General features: G+C 40.7%; 1 protein-coding gene across 24 annotated transcripts in view; it reads left to right on the top strand.

The window, feature by feature from the left end:
- LOC135487230 (protein tweety homolog 1-B-like) overlaps window positions 1-22,408 on the top strand; it is a 73,560-nt gene that overhangs the window by 6,230 nt on the left and 44,922 nt on the right. For all 24 annotated transcript variants that reach the window (XM_064770892.1, XM_064770875.1, XM_064770802.1 and 21 more), the window contains exons 4-6: window positions 17,155-17,396; window positions 20,625-20,720; window positions 22,118-22,190. In XM_064770892.1, coding sequence (XP_064626962.1) covers window positions 17,155-17,396; window positions 20,625-20,720; window positions 22,118-22,190 — 411 coding nt within the window. The remainder of the gene's footprint in view (window positions 1-17,154; window positions 17,397-20,624; window positions 20,721-22,117; window positions 22,191-22,408) is intronic.

Genomic DNA, 22,408 nt, shown 5'->3' with positions numbered 1-22,408 from the left:
GGGGGGGGCTCCCCATGACGACAGTTGTCCGAGTTCAATAAAGTTTGCACTTCACATATGAATCTGCAGAGTGCCAGACTACAATAGTCCGAACACCTTTCCAGGGGGGGACATTTTCCATTTCTTTGCCAGCTATTGTGATGATGCAGTTGAGCTACTGCTAAAGAGATACACAGAGAAAACCGTCTATCAAAACAAAAAATTGGCGGAAGGAACTATAGCAGGTTCCCAACCAGGGGGTTTGGGGGCTTACTTACAGAGTTCTTTGATATATTTTACAACAGATGAAGGAAAACTGTTGTCGAAAATGCGACAACCATCAACCATCTGTACTGAGGGACAAACTATATCTCAATGTTGTCATCTCCATCTGCTAATAAAATGATCACTCATTGTACATTAAATGCCTTTCATGTTGCTTACCAATACTTTCTCCAGCATCATAACTATCACTCCCTGGTAACTAGATAAAATTGTCCATCACATGCCTCAAAGGATGAGCGTCATCTAATAATCCAGGTTGTAAAGACATTCCTTCAGAGATGACAGGCATTCATGATGGAAGATGGGGTTTCTGCGTATTATAGTCACGGAAAAGAAAGAGGAAAAGAGCATTCTTTTGCATCGCTCATTCCTTTACGCTCTTCATGAAAAAGGAATGGCATTGTTACCTTGATGTGCATTTCACAGGAAATAATCGGTGTCACCTTCAACAGATCTGTTATACATAACTAAATGTCTTGTAGTTGTAGAGTTATTGACTTTGGTGAATGCCTCCTGTGACAGATGTCTTACGATGAAAGCGTTCCCACTCTGCTGATGAGACAATGAAAGGAGCCAGCTTATAGGATCATTGGAAGATAGATTCCTGGTCCATAATTGTTATCTTTGTCACTTTCTTCTCCTCATGATAATTCGCATTTGCCTTCAGTAAAGATTGTTCATCTGTTAATTATTTTCCATGACATGCCAGATCAAGTAAGTTTAATATCTCCTAGAGTTGATTGGAATGATATCAAGGTCTACAGATTTATACCCTGTTCCTGTTACTCGGACTGAGATAAAGCTCTAGCCAAGGTCTTTTTAAAGAAAGCATCTTCCTTTCTTCTTCTGCTGTATTAAAATCTTAGATGGACAGTCCTGTCGTCTGTCTCAGTTTGTCATGGTCACCGTAAAGCTGGTCCTTGAAACAGCTTCCAGATAGCCAGAACTGTTTCCTCTTGGCTGCTAGTTCTAGGCATTTTGTCAGAATTTGGTTTACAGTTATTCGCTCAGTATTGCAGGTACAAAGGTCTTCAATTCCAAACCTGTGGTGCAGATTGTCTTGAAGTCTGCACAGTGGCTGCTTCGGTGGCAGAAAACCTTCACATAGAATCGATTTGATATTGACGCCGCAGCATTTATGTGAGAACGAGCTCTGCTGCTGCTGGGATAAATGAATGAACATCACTTTGATTCATTGCATGGTTTGAGTCATCGCTAGTTTCTCAGCGATTGGAATGTTATGCGTTTTGTTCATTGGAAATTGCATGGGAGATTGGTGATAGTAAATCATTTAACTCCAGAACAGGCTTGCGCTGAAATTGATGTTTTTACATGACCTAGAACATCAGAGCTGAAAGATCACCAGCGCTGTGTGTTGAGTATCTGATTCTGAACCTCATCATCATAATCATCATCATCATCATCGTCTCGTGTACACTTTAGGAGATTTTGTCGCTCTGCATCTTTTGATTGTAACTAACTGACTGGTCAGCCCTGCTGTCCTGTCTGGCAGCCATTAGAAAAAATTGAATACATGTCACTTGCAAACAGCCTGAATCATATTCATTAGGCAGATGAAAGCTAATATTCCCTGGCTGTCCCTCATTCTGGTCCATTCCATGTCAAGTCCAGCATAGTTATGGGAAGGTCTATCCACCAAACTTGAGAATAATGTATCTTGAGAGTAATGCAATCAATATCGTAGGCAGGGGCTACAATTAAACCGGGGCTACAATTACCCCATTCTACCTTATATTTGATATTGGTGAAATCAACTTATTTGCAAGAACTTGAGCCTCACCATCCCACAATGGGATTACATTGTACCATTCGAGTCATCAGTATGTCTATGGTGAGAGGGTTGTTAGCACGCAACTATTAGGCATGGTGCTAATCTTCAAGGAGAAGGTTGATTCCCCAAAGGCTGACGTCTGATTAGTATGGATGGTCACAGTGCTGATGAAATACCGATAGAATACGGTGAATATTGCCAATGTGGCGTCGTTGTCACAGTAGTTTGGTTGGAGTGCAGTGGCTGATTTCGGCTTCTCTGTGTGCTCTTAAATGTGGTATCTGGTATCCTCTTCAAGGCATCTGGAAATGTTCTTGGTGTTGGTGTTGGTAGACAGTTGGTGTGGGTGGGTGGGTACCAGCGATCCACTCCAAAGTGCTAGTCACACCTTGATATTTGCCTGAACTTGATTCCCTCTCTTGTGGCCCGCTATGAGAGGAGAAGAAACAGCTTTTGAGACTTATTATTATAGATCTTTGAGGCAGAGGAGACAGACATTCATGGTTACACGCCTTCATCAACCGTGTGATAAGTGCAATCTTAGAAATTATGCAGAATTGGCAATTCTGCATCGTAATTAATGGATGGCTGCCTGAGCTGAAGGCGTTGTCAGCGTAAATGGAAATTCATTAGTCGACGACGTAATGACATTTCTGTCACCAGTGGAGTGTTTCTTACACTAGGCACGCCTTTAAAAACGTTTATTGTGCAACTCTAAAGATTGCACCAAACCATACATCAGAGGCTTCAATGAACTGTGATAGCTAACATCCTTTGACATCTTAATAAATTCTTGTCTCGTTTATCATGTGATGTTAAGTCTTTTCATGAAGACGAGTTGAATCCGAAGTAGTCTGCGGTAAATTAAACGATCATTCTGGAAATTGTCTCCGGATATTGCTCTAAAGGTGACTTTATAACTTCATGCTAATTTTTGTCCTGACTGAAGAGATCACTTCTCTTTCTGGCATTCTTGATTGAACGTCGTTGCTTCCAAGTCATGATATTTTTTTGAATATCCAAACTGTAATTGATGAGTCCATTCTAAAACTGATTTACGCAAGTTCATTAACTGGGAGTTATAATTGGATCGTGTCACTTACTAAAGAAATACTGGGCTGCTGAGATCGGAAACTGGAAGTTGTCGTTGCATGACATCATCCCCTGAATACTAAATGAATGTCCAACAAAAACCAATCACCAACCTCTGCAATCCTACTGTAACAGCCTCATCAAAAGAATACAAATATCTTGCCTTCAAAGTCTGGAAGCCTGACATGAACTAGTAAAAGTCCTAAAAGACAGCCAATAAAAAATCAATTTATCGATTGTGGACGCTATACTACGTATGTATGTATTGGGAAGCTGGAATGTGATACTGACAACTACTCAGAATTGATTTTATACACTTGACGTTCTCAAAATAGTATAGTAGCAGGCTAAGGCTAATATGGGAGTGATTGGTTACATCGTTTTAGTAGTTCTGTACAGGTCGTTTCCTCGGTGCCCGTCCTGAGTATCCTCACAGCCTCCCCTATATAAAGCGTATGACCACACCAAGCAAGCTGACTCTGAGGCCTTGTCAGTTGATGAAATTGCCCAGTCAAGAGCACCAGGAATTTTAGGAATTTGCTTAATACTCAGCCAATTTATCCATCAGCCATGTCATAGTAAATTTGACACGATATAATGAAGAGGCACTTGTCATCAATTGAAGAGATCATCATAATTGAAAAGCTAGGTCAGCCTGGATTGCCTCCTTTATTCGTGAAAATTGCTTTATTGTATTCGTGCCTCGATTTGACCTTCAATTGACGTTTTTTCTATGCTATGAAATAAAGTTGGTTTACATGGAACACTCTGTGAATTTCAGAATCGTTCAGTTGTTGGAGTTCTTTGTATTTTTAATGGCTTTATGCAGAATTTCGCTAGACCCTCACAGAATTAGATTTTTAAGGGTCCTACATTTATTTGAGGGTCACTCAATGTAGTTTTGAGAGAGTTTCACAATAACCACTGGACCTTCCTTCATTTGGAAGGGTCAAAAGACAGGTTTCAAGATTTAACGGAAGTCCCGACTTTTGTAAGCTTCAGATGGTGACAACCATTCATATGGACCTGTTAGTACTGCTTTGGAAGGCTTCTCTACTCGATCCACATACCATTTGAACTTTTACTGATTGAAAGTTGGACCTGACACAGGATGGCCTGGGTCACGGGTGCTGACAGGAAGATCGAAGTATGATCAAGCAACCTTTGCAACAGGAAGATATGGCATGTGATCCTTTGGCAGGAAGGTATATTGTCATGTGATTGGTGAATTGAAGCAAAACATGAACATTAACCTATTGATTTGATAGTGTTTGTACTTATGCAATGCAATGTTGTTTGACATCATTGAGGAACTCTTGTACAGTGGTCCAAAATCAGTGCTGCATGTCATGAAAACACTCACTTTGCCGGTCATGGATCTTCTATCTGGCTGCCTATTTGAGCACGAATAGGAAATGCTGTGGGGCAGTGTTATCATGTCAAACATCACCAGTTGAGAGGAATATATCCTCAGCTACCTAAACTTTGGCACTGCTTCAAGTGTCGATCTTGAGTTATAAGAGGAAAAGACCAAAAGTCAAGCAAGTAACTTAATACAGGGCATTGATAATAAGAACAATGATATAAGTGGCCATAAATCTTGTTTATTTTGTTTGGATTGGTGTAACAAGGGTGGTTGAAGCTTGCCTGTTACACCTTGTGAGTCTCACCGCAGCACATACAGTTGTCGCAGGCAGGCAGCCAAGTGGTGCACCACGGCGGGCAAATGAAGGAAGTAAGATATTGTTCAGAAGGAAGCCTCAGAATTGAGATAGAGATTCAACTATTTCTTTCTGGCAAATGATCTTATCACACCGGTCCTCTTGCTTCAAAATCTTCGGATGACTGCCAAGATCACTTAGTGGGTTAACTTTTTTCATTTAAAAATGCCAACTTCAGGTAGAGCATCCCTGGTTCAAGCTATTCAGTAGGAAATCATTGATTAGCAGTGGGGAGTAATCGTTGCTTGATTGCTTTTGTAATCATTCTGAACAGAAGGCAACAGATATCCTGCCGTGCTGCTGTCCAAAGAATGAAAAACCAGGTAATTCAGCTGGTTGTTTCTTCCAAAAAATTAGGATTCACCTTGAGCATGTTTTTCATGCTTTGTTGGTGAATGCGGAGAGCGAAAGGTGAATCGAAGAGCATTGGTAAAAACATCAACTTTTCACTTGCGTGCACCTATGCAGTTTGGACTGAACCTGCATGTGTGGTTGTTCAAAGCTTCGATTCCTATATCTTGATAAACATGGGTCTTGTAGTCTTCCACCTGTACTGAAGGAAGTTACCGCAATCCTGATATTCCTTGTCTAAGATAAACCAATTTGGCAAAAAATGAGAGCAAAAATCATATTGGGTGACACAGGTTGACCGAAAAAAGGAATACTAATTCTTATTCAAATCAACCTATTCTATTATACATGTATAATATGCTATTATTATATATGCCCCCCTTTGTTTTCTAGCATTCTTCTCTAGAATTATCGGAAAACTCTAATCCTGGCATTGGAAAGACTATAAACGACAGCAATTGCTTTTGATCTTGAACTTTTTTGTTTCAGATCAAATAGGTCCTTTCATTGCAGACTCTCATGAACACACACCCATGAAATGGTGACGTTTATGTTTATTGTGTGAATTGCCTGTACAAAGCTCCCTAGTCCACAGGAAACTTCCTCGCGTAACCATGACGACGGGCTGTTAAATCCTGGTAATTGTGATATGTCTTGTCAGTGGTGCATCCATTCTTGTCCCCAGCGTCTGGTAGGAGCACATGAGACGACCGGGCGTACTGTGGTCCACTAAATCCACTTAGATGCCAGTGATAGCATAAGTAAAAAATACGCCCAGTTGTGTTTATGAAATGTTGATGGTGATCTGTTTTTTCTTGCTTGTTAGCTTGTTCTTCTTGAAGTTTAGTCGGTCTGGAATACCTTGCTTGAAATTCAGATTACAACTACATTTTATCATCATCTCTTTCATGACAAATTGTGTATTGAAAAAAGCTGCACTTTCATTGGTAAAAAGCCCCATAATTTTTATTTCCCCAATAACGTGGTGAAGAGCATATAAAAAATGTCGTCCTTGAACTATCAATTACTGAAATGTCACATCCAGCTCCATGAGTAACATAAGCTTACTTTGTACCTATTGTAAAGCTATAGTCCCCGGGGCAAAGTCATACTGAATAAATGTCATATCACTGCAGCGTGTATAAAAATGTTTGATTTGCCTGGCGAGGAAACGACATCACAAACAGGATGTAATATTTAGACCTATTGATCTTTCATTCTTTGATATCAGGTTGACTCATGAGTTCGAACTGCTCAACTTTGACCAGGATAGCGTTGAATATTTGCCATTAGAATATGAATTTGACTTACTTTCATTTTTGTGGCATTTAGTCTTAGAGCAGAGCAGGCTTGCTGATGGTTGGCTGCATGGTCTGCCATCCCCACAGTTCGGTAGAGTGGAGATCTCACAGAGACAGATGACACTGGATATGGGTACCCTATAGATGGATGCACTTGATTGGGAACAATGTTTACGAAGACGTCGCGTCACATCACGTTACAGTAATGTAAAAATGCATGGTGACGTGACGACGGCCAACACTACGTTATGTAAACGTTGTTCCCAATCAAGTGCATGGATCTATAGACCCTACTCAAATACAGTTGGCCCCAGTGCAATTTTTTCGCAAGTGATGTATGTGTAGTTGAAGTTCAAATCATTTGAAATAATTAAAGTCCAATTCCAACCCTCCTCATACAGCAACGACAGAATCCATCCTTTCGAGCAGTCATCAAAAGTAATGCAATAAACATTTATCACGTTCTGCAAATATTCAGTTGAAAACATAACAAATCTTCTCAAATCACCAATGACTCATTCCAAAAACCAATTTTGTTCATAAGCCCCAGTGGAATAGATGAGAATGAGAGCCACGTCTGGCGTATTTTGGGTTTAGGTCACGTTCTTTTCCGTGTGTATACGTAAGGTCTGTCAAAAGTTTTGGACAATTTTATGTCAATTTCACAAGGTAGATGAGCAATGGAACTTGGAGGACCAACAACTTTTATTTTTGATCGCATATCAAATGTTTAAGATTAGATGAGAGCTTTTGACATGAATCCTCTACGTTAGTCTGGACCGTCAGAAAACGCAGCAGCGCCAGACACTATGTACATAGAATTCATTGATTTTTGTCCTCACAGGCAAGGTTGGATGCATAGCACATCCACAGTGTGTCCAAGCTTGAAGCCGTTCTCACTCTGTTTATTACATTACTAGCATCCTGACTCATGCAACAAGCTATTAGAAGTACTCAATCACTCTGGGCTGCGAGCCATGCTGATATGAAGGAGGACTTCTCCAGGCAGTGATTTGAGAGGCTGCACGATGCAAAATTAGACTGAGGAGTGTAGTGATAGGAATGAGGAAATTATGAAGAGCGAAGGTGTATGGGTGAAGGTGTTCCAAATCTCAATACGAGGGTCCTGGATTTGAACCCTGGTCTGATGGCTGCTTTGTCCCTCACAGGGAATAAACTCTGCATTTGCAGCAGCTGCCTTGATACAGGTCACAGACTGCCTCAGTAGTGACCATTTTGGTTGCGGTTGTTGAAAAATGCTTTATCACAGACTCAAGTCGGCACATAACGCTATACAAAAGCGGTAACTGTTATGAGATAGATATTTAGATGCTTATGTACTAATGAATACGAAAGAGTTGATATACAGAGAATGAAGCAAATGGTACATGTAGCATCACCAGTACCTTACTCATGCAGTGTGGCAATTCTCCAAGACAAAAACATTTGTTTATAGGTTGGAAAGAATACGCTTGGATCCATCGCAAGGTGAAGTCTTGACATCATTTCACCTGCTAGCGTGATTTAATAAAAAAATGGAGGCTCTGCTGCTTGAAACTGGAGATAAAAATAGTGAGATGCTGAACTTCGGACAACATCCGGTTAAGTCGCCGGAAGTGAATAGCCACACTTGTTTTGCCATGTTTCTTGCCAAGGGAAATGCCGACTCGTCAACTGCACTCCAGTTTGGGATTCTGCCCTACATAGCTCTTTGCGGCCAATGTTTTAGCCACAAGAAATCCTTTTTCCTGTGCCTTAATGAAGGGGAGGTGCCTGGGAATTTTGGAGAATGATTATCAACTTTTATCTTGATGGAGTAGCAACCAGAGACAGCCTAGCTGTGGATATATAAAAATCATCTTGACCCAGAAGGTGATTGTATTCGGAAACTCGCTCATCACACTAGAGAAGCTAGAGAATCGGCAACAAACTCTCCTTGGGTATAGTGCCAATCTCAGTGTTGAGGCTAACGACCTATCTGAGTGATTCAAGCCCGGATCGAAAGCAGCGTTAAACTGGGCTCTACCACTTCCTCACTGTGCTAAGGATACTGCTTTGAGTACAATACTTGTGTGGAGGAGATTGGCTGAATGAATAAGTGGTTGTTTTTGGCTTCAGTCGATATGTTTTGAGGTATATGCTACGAAAACATGACCAAGGCATGTTCTTCGAAAAATATACCTGCTTGATGGCATGCACCGGGCCTCTCTCGGTGAAAATCAATATATTCAGGTCATGCGCTTGTGTACTTGGTCGGAAAGCGTACCACCTTTGGAGGAGAAGAGCAGGCTGTAGATCAGTGACTACTCACCTGAACCAAAGGCGATTCCCTGGCATACATGCACCTCAAGTCAAAGCAAGGATCCTTGCTCAAAGGGACGGCAAATGCTTGAAACATGATCTTGCCTATAACTCTCTCTTAGGATCCATAAAGCAGATTTTTTGCTGATCAGCAAACAGCAGAAACTTCCCAATTTATGTAACTGCAGAATTTAAGTTCAACTTTCTCGAAGCAATAAACTGAGGTTATACGCTATCAGCACCCCAGCAGTCACAAAAAAACGGGTTTTTTACTGTGATTTTGGCCAAAGATGTTTAAAAAGTGTCATTTTGTCAACCCAGAGAGCCTTTGCCGCCCTCTAAAGACCAAAAAACTAGCTAGACCCCAGGTTGACTTCCATCTGTTGATGTGCCGCCCAGTGATCATCAGCTCCAACCTGGCCATGAATGATTGATGAAAAACCGACGGCTAAAGCCACCATCTATACTGCGAGGTGATTATATGAATCTGGTGCGGCTTCGATCGCAGCTCAAAGTCTTCGATCTCCCTCATGTGTGATAATACAGGATTGAGGTACCAGTATACCGACTTTCTTCTATGAGTCACTTCTCTACGAAAGCATTCCACTATGGTGGTATGGTTTTATGAAATGCCAGTTTTTCTTTAGAATAAAATGCCTGATTATGATCAGACTTCAAGGATTTGATGATAAGCAAAAACATAGCAATTTGACGTGTCGTTTGCAACTCTAATGAAAATGGAAGTCTGGTTGAACTGATTTTGGGGAAATGTCTGTTTTCTGTCTGATGTAGTTGCTGCTCGTTGGAATATTCATAGCCACTGCTCTCTTCAAAATCCTCCATTTATGCTGTGAGCTTGGATGAATCATCTGCTCTCTTCTTCTTGTGTTCAGCAAGAAAGTCATTGTAATACAATGCATTGTGTTCATATACATTGTGAAATGAGTCACAGTGAATGGTACGAAATGCGAAGGACGGTAAAAATGGAGAGAAATACTGCAAAACAATTCTACATATATGACTGTTTGGTGATTATCATAATGTCACCTTAAACGCGTCTTGGTACTCTCAGTGTGAACTAGAAATTATCATAAGCTTGTTATCACTACGAGCATAATGAGCTTGAAACATATGCGGAATACAGTGTAAGAAAAAGGCTGTGGCTTGGCAATGCAAACCAAATTCTCCTTTTTGATCTCGTATCTAAATTCGGAAAAATCTACCGCTAATGTTGCAACAAATTTGGTGCGATGAGCTGAGTGCGATAATTACTATCATTAATATTCCTGCTGTCTGTTTACATCGAGCAACCCGTAAATCCAGGGCTTGTCAGCCAGTCATACCCACCATCCGCATCAGAAAAATATTCCACATCAGTCAACGAATTATGTCTTCTTTACCTTCATTATACGGTACCATCAATGCATTATTCTTCAGCGCACCGGAAGATTGCTCTCTTCATATCGTCATAGTGATATGTTAATGATCCTTCAGGATGCCATGGGAATAGCAGATTTTCCATCGGCTTGGCTCGTTAACTTTGGTCGGTAATCCGTAGTCCCCTGTACTTGAAGGCACCAAAGAGGCTCCTTCTTTACTAAGACCTATTTCTCTGAGAGAACGTCGCCGTCGGCTGAAACGTGTTTTGGTTTTGAAATGGACAAGTTGCTAAGGAGAATGGTTGTCGAAGGAACTGAATTGCAAAAGGTTTCTCTCTTGTAACAGTGTCTGGTCCTTTATATAGCAGTTGGCCGTTTGTGGTTATGGACATAAGAAATTACTTTGTACTTTTGATATATCGTAAGGAACAGGAATATACTAGAATTGAGAGAAATCAAGAAGCATACCGATTTACTCTTGGGCCCAAGGAATACAACTCGCAGAATCATTTTGGGAGACCCTTATCACGTAAAAGTGGTAACAATATGCGACCGAAGGTGCTGACAGAGAAGCTTGATATCCAATAAAGAAAGCTTAACATTTCCTAGCACAGGAAAACCTTGCAAATGGAAGTTTATGGTTATATGTATATATATCATGACTGCACTTGGGTTATACTCCCAATTATTGATAATATTTGTAGCTTGAAGTCAATAGTACCACAACAATAAAAATATGTCATATTATTCAGGTGTTTACGATTGTATATGAAAATATTCATCTAGTGTATAGATGGATTGCATGTACATGTAATTTCTACATCGATAATGATACAAATATTGGCATTAGAGGAAAATATTATTAGATTTGATCAATACTTGATTGTAGAGAAAACAAAGGGGAACGAAACAAAAACCATATTGTCTTTAATCCAAAAAATTACAAGGTTTGTGAAATGAATGTTTGTATTGCAATTCCATTTGGGTTTGTTGTCCTTGAACTACATAAACTCAAAAAAGGGTGAAACTCAAGCAAGCTCTAAAATCGCAAGACCTTCAGGAAGTTAGGTGTGTCTTTTCACCCCCCTTAAAATAGGATTAGATGAAGATTTGCATGGTCTAACAAAAACACTATAAGATGGGGTTTGTTGCAGCAGGATGGTAACGATATTCAAATGACTGATGTAAACAAACAAACCAAGCTACATTGTATTTTCAGAAATTCTTGGAACTGTCAGCAAACATCTCCTCATGCTCTTCCCAAACATCAAGTAGTGCTTGATATTGCTAGTGAGAGCTTTGATGACATGCCTCTCGAAACCTATCTGAGTAATTGACGCAGGAAAGCGTAGTTCGAACCTGACAGTTGAGGTTGTTAAAGAGAGATTTCGTTCACTTGGGCGTCAAGTGGTACTAGAAAGCACTTGCTGGAGGGTCTGATGGAGTTCATCTAAACAGACTTTGAAGGAGAAGATCTCTTTAAAGGGGCCACACAGACTGTTTTGAAAAGAGGATGGGCATTGTTTTACCCCAGCAATGTCGCCTCACTTCCTGTCCTCAAGTTTGGTATAAGCGCCTTGCAGTACAAATTATTTCTGTCCCTGTGACGTAGCTATTAAACATAAGGATCAGTTGAACCAATTGGTGGCTGATTTCTGGTCGCTACATCGCAGGTTGCAGCAACAGGAATCACTTGTGTACAGCTGCTGGCAATGAATTGATAAATCCTATGCACTGGACAAGACAGAAGACAGAAGAGCACAGTGACGCTTGGGTGATTGTGCAGGATCACCCCAATGACCGCATGGCTACGGGACATGATGATGATGATAATGATATAGTCTGATAGTGAATGGTGGAATAACTGTAACATTAACTTGGAATTATTGTCAGACATCCCCCTCCGCCTCACCTTGACCTTGAGTTCACATCATCAAATCAAACAGCGAGTGTTTTCTGAGGTGCGTTTACTTTCTGATCGAGATGTTTACAGGTTGATATTATCTTGCTATAAAATCAAGGATCTATTGGTTCAGTCGTTCCTGCCCCAGTGCAACCTCCACGCTCGCAAACATCTCAGACATCTCGGTTGTGCGCTCAGAAAGTGACTCAGAACCGCTTCCATCCATTAGGTGTTAATTTCTTTCATCTAATGTTTTTCACATTAGATACAGTTACTTTATAAATGTAAAGGTTAACCAGGCCAACCTTGGTTGAAAAAAGTTGTTAAAATGTGTTTAGTTTCTTAGGTGTGTTCAAATATGTTGGCATTCCAGAACAGTAGAAAAACGTCAGGCAAGCTACAGCGTAGATAGCTCAGACAGGGACTGGCATTATAGTGGAACATAAGTTGTAATCAAGCATTTGCTCAATAAACATACATGAGTGTACCTTGTGTGTGCATTTCTGCGAAAATCATCCTGAACTTCCAGCAGTATTGCCTCCGTAGCCTCTGCCCATATCGTTGTCTGGAAGCTGAGCAATGTCAATACTTTGAGAAATCACCCCTGCTAATTTCCAGCATCTTTTTAAGTGCAAAGGTTATCATTTCAAAGGGGCCGCAATTCAACATTGCGTCATTGCTTGAAATAGTCTCAGAAAACTGGATCTAAATCACTTTTGAGATGGAGCCAGCATTGCCTTCAATAGCCCTAGGAACCTGATTCCAATTGAAGAGGTGTCTATGGCGTAACTGTAACCAGTGCTTCAGGAGTGTAGCCTGTGCCGATCCACATGCTTTATGGCATTAATTTCCGTCTGTGGGATCTTCTCTATGGTCTACTCAATTGAAATTGATATAACGATTTCACTATGGAACTTCTACCAGGAAATTACAACATGTGTGATCTTGTCAAATGCCCATTATGTCAAATGGCCATTAGACATGTTTGAAAGTGTCATTTCATGAGATTTCAGTTACAAATGTTTTGAACACAATAACCTTGTCATCCAGATACACGGTTGCTCTTCAGAAACATATGATTTATATTGGATAGCACGTGTAAGTTGGAAAATGGGATTCAACAATTTTCTCCATTGTGAACTGCATGATGCTACTTCAGGCTACTCCAGTATGTAACCACCGTCACTTCCCCCATTACGCTACTGTACAGTGAGGAGATATCCCTTAAAATTTAAGTGGAATATAGAAAGCTTTTAAAAGTGGGATTATACTATTGCCACTACATGTAGCATAACAGTCACTTTTCCCACTACACTAGCATATAGCCTACAGTGGGGATATATCCTTTCATTTGAGTTGAAAGACTTGAATATTCACACAAGCGAGCACCTAATATTATCAACTTTTGCCAGCAACCAAAATCAACAGAGATGTAATTGAAATTAATTGAAGAGTTCTGTGCAGCCTAAGTGTCATGCTGTTAGTGCTAACATTTGCTAAATATCGGCAGGAAAATCAAACATGCTGGATAAATATATACACAGTGACGAGTGGTGAATAAACCAGAAATAGCTGAATATTGTTGTGAGTTTATCAATGATGTTTAGTTTGTATTAAAAATTCGAGTTCCGGGATGACCGGTTAACCTGTAGACAAGCAATCGTTTGTTGTCCATGTATCATACCAGGGACTGCATGCCACCTATAACTTTTGGATTGGTTTTGTTCAATCAAAGTTTCCGTACATTTTAGATTGGCAGTTTTTCTGGGACATCATTGCCTGGCTTGACTGGCTGCTTGTAAAATGCCATATGTTCCATTTTCATGTAAAATTATACCTTTAATACATGTTTGAATGTGTTTTGAATATGTTTGAGTGGATGCATACCATGGTTCCGTCAAAACTGCTGCGCATACATAACCATTGTCTAGATTCTGCCACCAGCTGCATCAAATTTTAAACATACTTTTTAGTGGCATTGTGAGTGCTGCTTCTGAAAGTTTATGTGCATTTCTTTTTTTAGATGTAAGCAAATTTTTTGCCTGCACTTAGACGATAGAAGCACATGTCTTATCACCGCCAGTCTGCTGTACTCTGGTGATGTGTAGGCCTACATGCTGAAACACAGCAGAGCCAAAACACTGGCTTGATCTAAAATTTTGTAGTAGTTGACGATTCATAGCTCAATAAGCTAAAATATTGTCTGAAGTTGAACTTGAATGACTTCTTGTTTATCTTGTGAGGTGACAGATCCTGTGATCTTAGATGGATGAGTAATCAGTGTTTAATCTGCCATGGCTGTGCTCCCTGCTGGTTGTTCCTCTCACTATCACCCTTCACCCAGCAGAACTATCGAGTAAATGCTGCAAATTCCACCAATCAGGACAGCGCTCCCGGTGTAACTGATACCCTGTGAATAATTCCCGTGTCAGGGAATGCGCCAGATGGAATTCACACCAAAGCTCGCAATGAACAAGATGAATCATTCATGAAGTGATTTTTTTTTAACGACAAACAAGATATCTGCTCTAATTTTATTGACTCCTGGATCCACGGGATTACAATGAGACTAGGCAGTGAAGGCAGTCTACTGCTCGATGTTGACACCTAGGAGATTCGGTTTTCCATTTATCATTCATGATCTATCAGCTAAGAAAAGATTGCTGTCCAGCCAAAGGATCTCAGAATGGCAAGTTCTCATCCGATTAAGCTATCACCCAAAGATTTGATCGTCTGTGTGAGTTGACAGGTATGACAGAGATCGCTTGGTCAAGTTGTCCCAGCAAGTGGCCAAATATCCGAAATGTACAGCATTTTACTTACATAAGAAATATGCAATATCTCTTTGAATCTTATTGACGTTCAGACCATGTTTAGAATTATCAGGGGCAGCGGTAGCGCAGTGGAAGAGAGTCGGCCTCATGATCAGGAGGTCGTGGGTTCGACTCCCGGCCGAGTCACTGCTTAGTTCCCCTACTGGTCGAGTTCAAGTGAGCACCTTGTGGTTGCTCCTTGAAACACCTGATTGATTTCTGTGGAGACCGGGGTAATAATATGATATCCCAAAGCGCTTTGAGTGAGAACTATAGTGTCACGGAATTGCGCTATATAAAAGACTCATTATTATTATATATCATTGCTGAAATCAAAAAGGACTGGTGGCGACATCAGCATTTTGGCACAGCGGTCGCTTTCAATCAGTCATGCTCAAGGGCACTTCTGAAAAACGTGGCGCACTACTTTCCGGCCAAAGAAGTTCTCCTCGCAACATTAATGTATGAATATTTGCGGAAATGCCTCATAAAATGGCATATTTGATGCAGCATTTATCTCGTTGAAACTCATTAGAACCATCAGCAAATGGTCCGGAGTTACAAATATCCGGGTTGTTTGCAAACAAATTGTTGTTGATCGGTCATCAGGTTGAATTATCTGTAATCATTTATTGACAGTTATTTTATGGAGTAAGCTTTATTGTGTTCGACTACATTTACCTCCCATCAGTGACCTTGAAGAAATAACTAGATGTACCCTACTTTCCAATGGTGGAGCTTTAGAGTCAAATGCATGGTACGTGACGGTATCCCACTTCTTTAACGAAGGATGACGCTAAAATCTCTTCTCAACATCTGCTCTTTAAACTTTAATACTTAGCTTAGCGCCCATTTGCTTGGAAATGATGGAGATTTTAAGGCACTGATTCGTATGCAAAGTATTTGCTGACTTGCATATTGCTCCATTACCTAATTTTATATCCCCTTGCGTGTCGTTAAGTTGCAGTCGTGTGATATACGTTCCTAATGGAGACTGTAGCTAAAGATGAGGAAGAAGACTTTGGCATCGCGTTGTTAAAACAGGGCTGCCTTTATAAGGGATAGATCAGAATGTAGGTTCCTCATTGCTGTCAGTCTGACGCAGTATTTTGATGGCTCTCAAAAAAACCGAAGTTTCTGAGGCAACTCATCCTTTAAGGGTTAATGGCTGTCACTCTGTCACTTGAAAACCCTCCTGGTTATAAGCCGATGTGGCCAGTCAACACCAGCCTTAAATGGTAAAATATGGACACGGTGATGCAGACTCAATGACCAGTGTTCACAAGAGCCCAATTGACAGATGGCCAGCGTCTAATTGTCACGGCCTTCCTCAATAGAAGCTAAATCCATTGTGGTGCTCTATCTGATCCACTCCATCTATCCGAGATATCAGGTTGCTCTGATTGCATGCACAGATATCGTCTTTCTTGGCTCAGAGTGGATGGGTTTTGTCAAATATATGGACTGAAGGTGAGCACTGCCTTGCTGGTTGTGCTCAGTTTGCCTCTGCTTTAGATTTTGAGGACTTTGCCATAGAAAATGAAGATTTCATTACATTGTTGGTTTCCTTTCCAAATTGGAAGTCAACTCGCAAATCTTGGGATCCAACGGCTGTGACACACTAAAAATGTTCACCAGAGGAAAGGCAGAATGATAAGATGAAACTCCTTAATCTATAATCGTGGTGTTTATTCCCTCTCCTTCCCTTGATGATTGCCAAAATTGATGATATCGGAACTTTAAACTGAAGTTTTCTTTGGACTCAGGTGACCAGATAGAACCTGTAATGATTGTGCTCAAAGCTTCTATTCTCATTTAGACATCCTGATCGCCAAATGTGTACTCCTGAAATTTAATTATCACTCTCGTGATTATAAAACTAATGATGCCTGATTTCTCACAGGGGAACAATACTTCAATTGCTCATGAAGCTGTGGGGAGAGCTGTTCAGTTCACTCGAGTCAGAAAAGCTAACAAATCATCAAGATTGAAGGGTGCTGCCCTGAAGTAGATGATTGATGCCGAAGTAAATCTAATCCCTTATTCAAACTTTTCGTCAGGCTTTGGTGACATTGCCATGGTGTTGTTTACTAAGGGAAGGATTTTCAATTCCATTGGTTTGCTTTTGGTGAAAAGGATCGATCAGATCAGACTGTCCTGATGAGAACTGTCCCGTTAGAATATAAGTTGTTTGTATCCTGTATTTTAATGTTCTTATCCCCTTCTTGTCGTTACAGGTGGATGGCCTAAGTAAAGTGCTAAACGACACGTCAAAGAAAGGCATTTTAGCAATAGAAACTGAAATAAACGATCTAGATAATGTAGACAATATCACTGCCAGAGACATATTATTAGAATATACTCGAAGGACAATGTCATATGTGAATGAGATTCAGGCAGCGGCAGATAAGATATTGGAAACATCAAAAGTTAATATATCAAAGGTCATCGACACAACAGAGGAAGCATCATTTTATAGGTGAGTGAAGTCGTTGTCTTCTTCTTGGAGAACCACTGAGTGCGGTGGTTTCAGTTCACCAGTACTTTGTCATTTGAATATGCATGCATCTTCAGAGCCGGTCTCTTGCTAGACTGTCTTGATAGGGACTCAAATCTTAATGCATCTTCAGAGCCGGTCTCTTGCTAGACTGTCTAGATAGGGTGTCAAATCTTAATGCATCTTCAGAGCCGGTCTCTTGCTAGACTGTCTAGATAGGGTGTCAAATCTTAATGCATCTTCAGAGCCGGTCTCTTGCTAGACTGTCTTGATAGGGTGTCAAATCTTAATGCATCTTCAGAGCCGGTCTAGATAGGGTGTCAAATCTTAATGCATCTTCAGAGTCGGTCTCTTGCTAGACTGTCTAGATAGGGAGTCAAATCTTAGTTTTGACAAAATGTCAGGAGGTCTGTAACAGTTTTAAATTAAACAGTTTCAAAATTAGGGGGCCAAGTTTCATACTTCAAAGGAGAATTTTCGGTCGTTATCTCAAGCCCTGTTTCAGACCCTGTGCTAAAGAAAGGATCCATCACAAACTACTGTCTTCCTCGTGCTGTTGTTGGGGGTTTTCTTGCCCTGAGGATCCTGGTTTAACCTCTCATTCAAAGGAACTTAGCAGTTGAAGTAAAGTGCCTAGCCCAAGATAACAAGCAATGTGTCAGTGACAGTAACAAACCGACGATGTTCGAAATAGGAGTTTCGACTGTCAGTCACAACATAAGACAAAGTGATGGCTGACATCTGTAAAACTAAAGTTTTTGCTGACATCCAAACCGTACTCCTGCAAACCATGGCAACCCCTTGAAGCTGAACTGAACAGTTGCTGACAGAATTTTCCTGCCGAACCCAGGCCAATAGGCAATTTTGTACACTACATGTAGATGATGCTGAAAGACTGAGTTCGGCAGCTCCTCTCTCCTTTTGGAGGATTTAAAAGCCAATAAACTTTGAAAACTAATTGATTTTAAGCTTAAATTGAAAATGCTCCATATTAAGCTGGCTTTCAAACATACTGCCATGTAATGGTGTCGGATATAACTCAAATCAATAAAACTATGTGCACAGATACACTACACATACAAATAGACCCTAATGCACTCGAAAGTGATATGTTTGACAAATAGAGTGGAACCTCCCTTAGTGGACACCTCTATTAAGGACAACCTCTCTATCAAGGACACTAGTCTTGGTCCAGAAGTGGTTGCTTCCACTCAATTTAACCTCTCTAATCAGGACAGCTCTCTATTAAGGATAGCACTTATCAGTCTGAAGGGTGTCCCTAATTGAGAGGTTCTCCTGTACGTGAGTTTTCCGATTCAGATAATGTCTTCGGGCGAGAGTCTGACTTTATATTATCTCTTATGTATCGTTGGTAATATGAATAACAAGACTTGGTATAGCTTCGCCTCTGAGGACAATTTTTCTAATCTGAGAGTCAAGCATACATATTGAATGAAATAAATGTAAGGAGTGGGTTGGCATAATAATAACTGTATGCATGATCTGGTGGGTGATAGAGGCTATTTGATTTGAAGAGGCAGACAGAAATAACATAAATGAATAAGTGGTATTTCAGAAATAATTTGCCATTATAAAACAACTTGGCTGGCAGAAGTAAAGGCTACAGTGTGGTTCACCACTTTCAGACATTGAGTCTAGGAAATTAAAGGCCGGGTCATCCAAAAGCTATGAAATGCAACATGGCTAATTCATCCATGCAAATGATAAAAGCCTGAGCAATGGAGTCAGCAGTGAATATGCATCTGGAGCCATAGAGTAATAGACAAACAGTTGGTAGAATGTTTGAGTACATTTCCCGATGCAACCAAGAACCACCATCAACTCGATATGAATTGGTGTGGACCCAGGGCAGCTAATCACAGACTCCTCTGATTCATCAGTTACAAATATCAATTTGTGCAGCAATGACCAGACGTCAGAAGTCAGTCATTTTTAGATCAAACCTGAGTATCTCATTGGAGTTCAATCCAACACCTTTGGCGCTCCATTGGAGTCCCACGCGTTATTTTCAATTATCTTCTGCCTCCATCAACATGTGAGGAGACTCGCTGATCGCCTGGGAGGGCTATGATGAAGGGTGAACTCCACACTCCCCTGCAGAGAGCAGAATCATCGATTTTCTGCCAAGATTAACCTGCGCAGAGATGGGAGTAGACTCCAGGGAAGAAATGCCTCCCTGCCACAGTGCATGTTCTGTGGCCTCCCTGTGCTCTGGCGTTGTATTGATTTTCCTGCCGGCATCCATGCTGGTGTCTGTACACATGCGCATGCATGTTTAATGGTTCCACTATTAAATATTGAGGTGGATGAACATGGATGCATGTGTCACCGACTAGGGTGATGCACCAGACATGACTTATAATGATGAGGACAGCTTTTCACTGATGTTTGTCTGTGTCAGACCACAGGAGAAGAGCTGCCACTACTGTATGTCTCTACAGTGCAACTCTGGGCATTTGAACAGACTTTCAGCTTTCTATCAAAAATGATAAACTGATGGTAAAAAAACGGCATTCTACAAGGCATCTGTTCATGGCCCAACACTGAGTCAATGTTGACACCTGCCAGTTTATATATTGTTGTCAATTATTGTCCAGGACCTGGTTGAAACGTGCCTGGATGAAAGTCAACTGCTGTGTGTATCAAAGACAACAATTATAGAGAACAACCGTAGGGAATTTTTTTACGCTACGCTATCTTGATTCAGTTATCCTGGTTTCATTATGGTTAGAGAAATGCACTTATGATGAATTGGTATGTTGGATGGTACATCGGATACTAGTATGTATCTTTTGACCTGAAACATCACTTTCTCTTCATATACCCACTCATTTTCAAAGTATAAACCAATTCTGCAGGTGGAAACCTTCTGATGCATAGCTTATCAGTACACATAGCTTGATACTTTACCACCTGGGGATGAGTTTGTAGTGCATGCAGTTAGAATTTTAAAGGAAACATGCCACGAAACGCTTATAAAAATGGAAGTTTTGAACAGCCCAGTAAAATCTAAGGGGGTAAAGGCTTATATTGATATATCTTAGCAGTTTTAAGTACCACTCAGAAAGTTGCCATCTTGGTTTAAATGACTCCATGAACTGCATAAGAAGTAATCCAAAAATTAGTTTGGTCCATAAATGGATGACTCTTTAACATGCATTTTCAAGTCCTTTTGTTTGTGTTTTTCAGATGGGTGTCCACCATTGGGCTGATGAGTCTCCTTGTTGTAGTGTGTTTACTGTTTCTATTGGCAGTTGCTAAGGCATCAAAGTGCCTCATTATATTGTAAGTATAAAGTATGTGGGAAAAGTTAGGGCTGTCAGAGTTCTTATTTCAGAAAAAATCTTTAAAGTTTGCCGTGAATTTTTCGGAAGTGTGAAATTTTTTTGAAATAGGGCAGGATTTTGAAGGTGTAGGCCTGGGATCCTGGATCTGCTCCTCAGGTAACTATATTTGATGGCATCCATGCTCAGAACCATTACAAGTGCGCATTCTGTCAAATGCCACTAAAACAGAATGTTATCGATTTCAAAGCAAGTTGAAACCGCCTTCCCAAGAAAGTACCCAGGTGAAAATGAAATGACCTGCGAAAACGAGCCATTTCCTTACCTAATGGAACATTCTGTTCACAGCCAATAGTTATGGGAGACATTTATGCAGCAATAAGGCTAAATGATGGCTCATGGCTGTGGAAAAACATCAGATTAAAATAATGACGATCACAGATGGGACTGGATGAACAGTTGATGACAGTGATCTTCTCAAATTATCAATGATCCATGTCTTGATGGCCGGGAGCAACAGATCGGAGCTGCAGTACCGGTGGGATGCTGATGACCTTCAGTGGTGCTGGGTCATTATTGTAATGTGAATTCCTGGTAGTGGGGAATATAAATGAGCCAATTGATTCTTACACTCTCGAGGGGAAGGGGGAACTGGTTGGCTATTTGATTCCATTTCCCCAAAAGGTGTCGCTGTTTGAGAGGAAAAATACCAAACATAGCGCTGCATGCTTAAAAAGATGACAAAATTTGTGTCCCATTCAAAGTATGGACTGCATGAGTGCAGGTTAATTATATGGGTAATGAGTTTGGGTGGTGCTATCCTTTTACCTTGAGAGGCCCCAGGTTCATTTTGGTTTGCAAAATACTGTAGTAGTGCAGTGAGAAAACTTGGTATGCTGTGTTGTTATCAGGATACCTCCAGTACCTAGCCTTCCAAAATCACCTGCCGGAAAACGCTATAATTATGTACCAGTATCGGTCAATTATTTCGATATGGACCTTGGTGCTCTACCACCTGTACCCTGGGACATGTTCTATCGCATTAGTATGTGATCGGTGTCAGACGAGAACCGGCAAGCCTTGGTTGCCTGGCAACGGATTTGCCTTCTTGTGGCTATGAATTTTTCAGCGGTTTCCGATTCTGTGGATCTGTTGTGTTTATGTCCTGTTATTAGGGATATATGTGTCAGAGATGTATGGCCAATGAACCGGTATTGCACCATGGTCTAAAAGAAAAGCAAAAGTAAAAAAATGTTGCCCAAAATATCATGAAATAGACATGTCAAAGCTTTTGTGCCTGTGGGACTGAGGTATTGATAAGTAGGATAATCTGATTAAAGTCGAATCTGATTGAGAAATACATTGTTCATTATGAAGTCTCTCTGTCTTGTTTTGCAGTTGCACATGCCTGACCGTGTTTTGTTTAGTGCTGGTATGGACAGTCACAGGAGCTTACTTAGGATTCTCAATGGTTAGTATCATCCGAAGTGAACCTAGAGCATATGAATGGAGAGAGAGCACCGCATTACTGTGACCATCAGTAAACCCTTCACTTCGATTGCCACATCCCTAGGTTGAGACTTGGAACTACATTAGAGTGGAACCTCCCTTTGTGGCCACCTCTCTATTCAGGACAACATCTCTATTAAGAGACTGGTTTTGGTCCCAAATTGGTTGTTTCCATTCAGT

Source organism: Lineus longissimus, chromosome 1 (assembly GCF_910592395.1).
Source record: "Lineus longissimus chromosome 1, tnLinLong1.2, whole genome shotgun sequence".
Lineage (NCBI taxonomy): Eukaryota > Metazoa > Nemertea > Pilidiophora > Heteronemertea > Lineidae > Lineus > Lineus longissimus.
The sequence above is the reverse complement of the archived record's forward strand: the minus strand, read 5'-3'. Positions and strand labels throughout refer to the sequence as shown.